Raw genomic sequence first — 6,137 nt, 5'->3', positions numbered from 1 at the left:
CACCTCCCTTATCACCCTTATCTCCCCCCTTATCAGTACTCACTGATCCGTGACGTGGTCTCGTCCCTTCGCCGTCACCGGATGCACCCCCCTTATCAACCCCCACCCTTATCACCCCTTATCACCCCCCTTATCAGATCTCCCCCCTTATCACCCCCCTTATCACCCCCCTTATCAGATCCTCTTCCTTATCACCCCCCTTTTCACCCCTTATCTCTCCTTATCACCCCCCTTATCAATCCCCCCTTATCACAGCCCTTATCAATCCCCCCTTATCACCCCTTATCACCCCCCATCACCCCCCATATCACCTCATATCACCCCTTATCACCCCCCTTATCATCCCCCTTATCACCCCTTATCACCCCCCTTATCAGATCCTCTTCCTTATCACCCCTTATCACCCCCTTATCAGATCTCCCCCCTTATCACCCCTTATCAGTACTCTCTGATCCGTGACGTGGTGTCGTCCCTTCGCCATCACCGGATGCACCCCGCTTATCAACCCCCCCCCTTATCAACCCCCCCTCTTATCACCCCTTATCACCCCCCTTATCCCCCCTTATTGCCCCCCTTATCACCCCTTACCCCTGTTATCAATCCCCGCTTATCACCCCCCTTATCAATCCCCCCTTATCCCCCCTTATCCCCCCTTATCACCCCTTATCCCCCCTTATCAATCACCCCTTATCACCTCCTTATCACCTCTTATCACCCCCCTTATCAGATCCTCTTCCTTATCACCCCCCCTTATCACCCCTTATCACTCCCCTTATCAGACTCCCCCCCCTTATCACCCCTTATCCCCCCTTATCACCCCTTATCACCCCTTATCCCCCCCCTTATCACCCCTTATCACTCCCCTTATCAGACTCCCCCCCCTTATCACCCCTTATCCCCCCTTATCCCCCCTTATCACCCCTTATCCCCCCTTATCCCCCCTTATCACCCCTTATCCCCCCTTATCACCCCTTATCACCCCCCTTATCAGATCCTCTTCCTTATCACCCCCCCTTATCACCCCCCCTTATCACCCCCCCTTATCAACCGCCCCCCATTCCTTCCCCCCCCTTATCACCCCCCTTATCAATCCCCCCTTATCAGCCCTTATCACCCCCCTTATCAACCCCCTTTATCACTCCCCCTTATCACTCCCCCCTTATCAGTACTCACTGATCCGTGACGTGGTTTTGTCCCTTCACCGTCACCGGATGCACCCCCCTTATCACCCCCCTTATCAGACTCCCCCCCTTATCACCCCCTTATCACCCCTTATCACCCCCCTTATCAACACCCCCACTCCCTCCCCCCTTATCAACCCCCCCCATCACACCCCCTTATCACCCCCTTATCAACCCCCCCCTTATCAGATCTCATCCCTTATTACCCCCCTTATCAGATCCTCTTCCTTATCATCCCTTATCACCCCCTTTATCAGCCCCCTTATCAGATCTCTTCCCTTATCACCCCCTTATCACCCCTTATCAGACTCCCCCCCCTTATCACTCCCCTTATCACCCCTTATCACCCCCCATATCAGACCCTCTCCCTTATCAGCCCCCCCTTATCACCCCATATCACACCTTATCAGACTCCCCCCCTTATCAATCCCCCCCCTTATCAATTCCCCCCCTTATCAATCACCTCTTATCACCCCTTATCACCTCTTATCAATCTCCCCTTATCACCCCCCTTATCACCCCTTATCAATCAATCCCCCCTTATCACCCCTTATCAATCAATCCCCCCTTATCACCCTTTATCAACCTCCCCCCCCTTATCAGCCCCCCCCTTATCAACCCCCCCCCTTATCAGCCCTTATCACTCCCCTTATCACCTCCCTTATCTCCCCCCTTATCAGTACTCCCTGATCCGTGACGTGGTGTCGTCCCTTCGCCGTCACCGGATGCACGAGCAGCAGTTCCTGCACCCGCCGTTATTGGTGCTCAGCAACTTGGGGCTGCCCCACATCCACATCAAGGCAACAGCCAGCACCCTGCAGAGCGCATTGCCTGCCATCAATGTGCATAAGGTCCTGGAAGGGGATAATAAGAGGGGTCCTGGAAGGGATATAGAGGGGGTATGGGAGGGTCCTGGAAGGGTCATAGAGGGGGTATGGGATGGGTTGGGCTGCCCCACATCCACATCAAGGCAACAGCCACAGCCCTACAGAGCGCACTGCCTGCCATCAATGTGCATAAGGTCCTGGAAGGGATATAGAGGGGGATAGAAGGGTCCTGGAAGGGACATAGAGGGGGTATGGGATGGGTTGGGCTGCCCCACATCCACATCAAGGCAACGGCTACAGCACTGCAGAGCGCATTGCCTGCTATCAATGTGCATAAGGTCCTGGAAGGGGAAAGGATGGGTCCTGGAAGGGATATAGAGGGACATAGAGGGACATAGAGGGGGTATGGGATGGGTTGGGCTGCCCCACATCCACATCAAGGCCACAGCTACAGCCCTGCAGAGCGCATTGCCTGCTATCAATGTGCATAAGGTCCTGACAGGGACATAGAGGGACATAGAGGGGGTTGGGAGGGTCCTGGAAGGGAATAGAGTGGGATGGAAGGGTCCTGGAAGGGTATAGGATGGGTTGGGAGGGTCCTGGAAGGGATAGAGTGGGTTGGGAGGGTCCTGGAAGGGGATAGAATGGGTTGGGAGGGTATAGGTTGGGTTGGGAAGGTCCTGGAAGGGAATAGAGTGGGTTGGATGGGATATAGAGTGGGTTGGGTGGGTCCTGGAAGGGCAGATAATGGGTTGGAAGGGTCCTAGAAGGGCATAGAGTGGGATGGAAGGGTCCTGGAAGGGGATAGGATGGGTTGGGAGGGTCCTGGAAGGGAATAGAGTGGGTTGGATGGGATATAGAGTGGGTTGGGAGGGTCCTGGAAGGGAATAGAGTGGGTTGAAAGGGCTTAGAGTGGGTTGGGAGGGTGTAGAGTGGGTTGGGAAGGTCCTGGAAGGGAATAGAGTAGGATGGGAGGGTCCTGGAAGGGCTTAGAGTGGGTTGGGAGGGACATAGAGGGTCCTGGAAGGGGATAGGATGGGGGTTGGGAGGGTATAGATTGGGTTGGGAAGGTCCTGGAAGGGCTTAGAGTATGTTGGGTGGGTATAGAGTGGGTTGGGAAGGTCCTGGAAGGGGATAGAGTGGGTTGGAAGGGACCTGGAAGGGGATAGGATAGATTGGAAGGGTCCTGGAAGGGTGTAGAGTGACTTGAGAGGGTCCTGGAAGGGAATAGAGTGGGTTGGGTTTGACATAGAGGGGGTTGGAAGGGACCTGGAAGGGGTTAGGATGGGTTGGGAGGGTCCTGGAAGGGAATAGAGTGGGTTGGGAGGGACATAGAGGGGGTTGGGAGGGTCCTGGAAGGGATATAGAGGGGGTATGGGATGGGTTGGGCTGCCCCACATCCACATCAAGGCAACAGCCACAGCTCTACAGAGCGCATTGCCTGCTATCAATGTGCATAAGGTCCTGGAAGGGGAAAGGATGGGTCCTGGAAGGGACATAGAGGGACATAGAGTGGGTATAGGATGGGTTGGGAGGGACATAGAGTGGGTTGGGAGGGTCCTGGAAGGGAATAGAGTGGGATGGAAGGGTCCTGGAAGGGTATAGGATGGGTTGGGAGGGTCCTGGAAGGGAATAGAGTGGGTTGAAAGGGCTTAGCGTGGGTTGGGAGGGTGTAGAGTGGGTTGGGAGGGTCCTGGAAGGGAATAGGATGGGTTGGAAGGGTCTTGGAAGGGAATAGAATGGGGGTTGGGAGGGTATAGGTTGGGTTGGGAAGGTCCTGGAAGGGAATAGAGTGGGTTGGATGGGATATAGAGTGGGTTGGGAGGGTCCTGGAAGGGAATAGAGTGGGATGGAAGGGTCCTGGAAGGGTATAGGATGGGTTGGGAGGGTCCTGGAAGGGAATAGGATGGGTTGGAAGGGTCTTGGAAGGGGATAGGATGGGAGTTGGGAGGGTATAGGATGGGTCCTGGAAGGGACATAGAATGGGTTGGGAGGGTGTAGAGTGGGTTGGAAGGGTCCTGGAAGGGAATAGAATAGGATGGGAAGGTCCTGGAAGGGCTTAGAGTGGGTTGGGAGGGTCCTGGAAGGGCATAAGATGGGTTGGGAGGGTCCTGGAAGGGAATAGAATGAGTTGGGAGGGACATAGAGTGGGTTGGGTGGGTCCTGGAAGGGTCATAGAGGGGGTTGGGAGGGTCCTGGAAGGGGGTAGAGTGAGTTGGGAGGGACTTAGAGGGGGTTGGGAGGGTCCTGGAAGGGATATAGAGGGGGTATGGGATGGGTTGGGCTGCCCCACATCCACATCAAGGCAACAGCCACGGCCATACAGAGTGCATTGCCCCCTATCAACGTGCATAAGGTCCTGGAAGGGGAAAGGATGGGTCCTGGAAGGGACATAGAGGGGAATAGAAGGGTCCTGGAAGGGCATAGAGGGGGTTCAGAGGGACGTAGGGTGGGTTGGGAGGGTCCTGGAAGGGACATAGGATGGGTTGGGTGGGCATAGGATGGGGGTTGGGAGGGTATAGGATGGGTTGGGAGGGTGTAGAGTGGATTGGGAGGGTCCTGGAAGGGACATAGAGGGGGTTGGGAGGGTCCTGGAAGGGGATAGAGGGGGTATGGGATGGGTTGGGCTGCCCCACATCCACATCAAGGCAACAGCCACGGCCCTACAGAGCGCACTGCCTGCCATCAACGTGCATAAGGTCCTGGAAGGGACATAGAGGGGGATGGGAGGGTCCTGGAAGGGTCATAGAGGGACATAGAGGGACATAGAGGGGGTATAGGATGGGTTGGGAGGGTCCTGGAAGGGCATAGAGTGAGTTGGGAGGGACATAGAATTGGTTGGAAGGGTCTTGGAAGGGCATAAGATGGGTTGGAAGGGTCCTGGAAGGGAATAGAATGGGTTGGGATGGACATAGAGGGTCCTGGAAGGGGATAGGATGGGGGTTGGGAGGGTATAAGATGGGTTGGAAGGGTCTTGGAAGGGAATAGAGTGGGTTGGGAGGGTATAGAGTGGGTTGGGAGGGTCCTGGAAGGGGATAGAGTGGGTTGGAAGGGACCTGGAAGGGGATAGGATAGATTGGAAGGGTCCTGGAAGGGTGTAGAGTGACTTGAGAGGGTCCTGGAAGGGAATAGAGTGGGTTGGGTTTGACATAGAGGGGGTTGGAAGGGACCTGGAAGGGGTTAGGATGGGTTGGGAGGGTCCTAGAAGGGAATAGAGTGGGTTGGGAGGGACTTAGAGGGGGTTGGGAGGGTCCTGGAAGGGACATAGAGGGGGTATGGGATGGGTTGGGCTGCCCCACATCCACATCAAGGCCACGGCCACGGCCCTACAGAGCGCATTGCCTGCTATCAATGTGCATAAGGTCCTGGAAGGGACATAGAGGGGGTTGGGAGGGTCTTGGAAGGGGATAGAGGGGGTTGGGAGGGTCCTGGAAGGGACATAGAGGGGGTATGGGATGGGTTGGGCTGCCCCACATCCACATCAAGGCCACAGCTACAGCCATACAGAGCGCACTGCTGGCCATCAATGTGCATAAGGTCCTGGAAGGGGATAATAAGAGGGGTCCTGGAAGGGACATAGAGGGGGTATGGGATGGGTTGGGCTGCCCACATCCACATCAAGGCCACGGCTACAGCACTGCAGAGTGCACTGCCTGCCATCAATGTGCATAAGGTCCTGGAAGGGGATAATAAGAGGGGTCCTGGAAGGGACATAGAGGGGGTATGGGATGGGTTGGGCTGCCCCACATCCACATCAAGGCAACAGCCAGCACCCTACAGAGCGCATTGCCTGCCATCAATGTGCATAAGGTCCTGACAGGGACATAGAGGGACATAGAGGGGGTTGGGAGGGTCCTGGAAGGGGATAGAGGGGGTTGGGAGGGTCCTGGAAGGGACATAGAGGGGGATAGAAGGGTCCTGGAAGGGGATAGAGCGGGTTGGGAGGGTCCTGGAAGGGACATAGAGGGGGATAGAAGGGTCCTGGAAGGGTCATAGAGGGACATAGAGGGGGTTGGGAGGGTCCTGGAAGGGAATAGAGTGGGTTGGATGGGATATAGAGTGGGTTGGGTGGGTCCTGGAAGGGGCAGATAATGGGTTGGAAGGGTTCTAGAAGGGCATAGAGTGGGTT

The 6,137-nt window shown here is 55.9% G+C and overlaps 1 protein-coding gene across 1 annotated transcript in view; it reads left to right on the top strand.

The window, feature by feature from the left end:
* Positions 1–6,137, top strand: part of LOC146751219 (suppressor of SWI4 1 homolog) — a 49,370-nt gene that overhangs the window by 8,127 nt on the left and 35,106 nt on the right. Inside the window, 1 exon segment of the mRNA XM_085535208.1 lies at positions 1,862–2,032. Coding sequence (XP_085391334.1) covers positions 1,862–2,032 — 171 coding nt within the window.

The sequence above is a fragment of the Coturnix japonica genome, unplaced genomic scaffold (genome assembly GCF_054131305.1).
Source record: "Coturnix japonica strain WE unplaced genomic scaffold, WE-NBRP24 Scf111, whole genome shotgun sequence".
In the NCBI taxonomy this organism is placed as follows: Eukaryota; Metazoa; Chordata; class Aves; order Galliformes; family Phasianidae; genus Coturnix; species Coturnix japonica.
The sequence above is the reverse complement of the archived record's forward strand: the minus strand, read 5'-3'. Positions and strand labels throughout refer to the sequence as shown.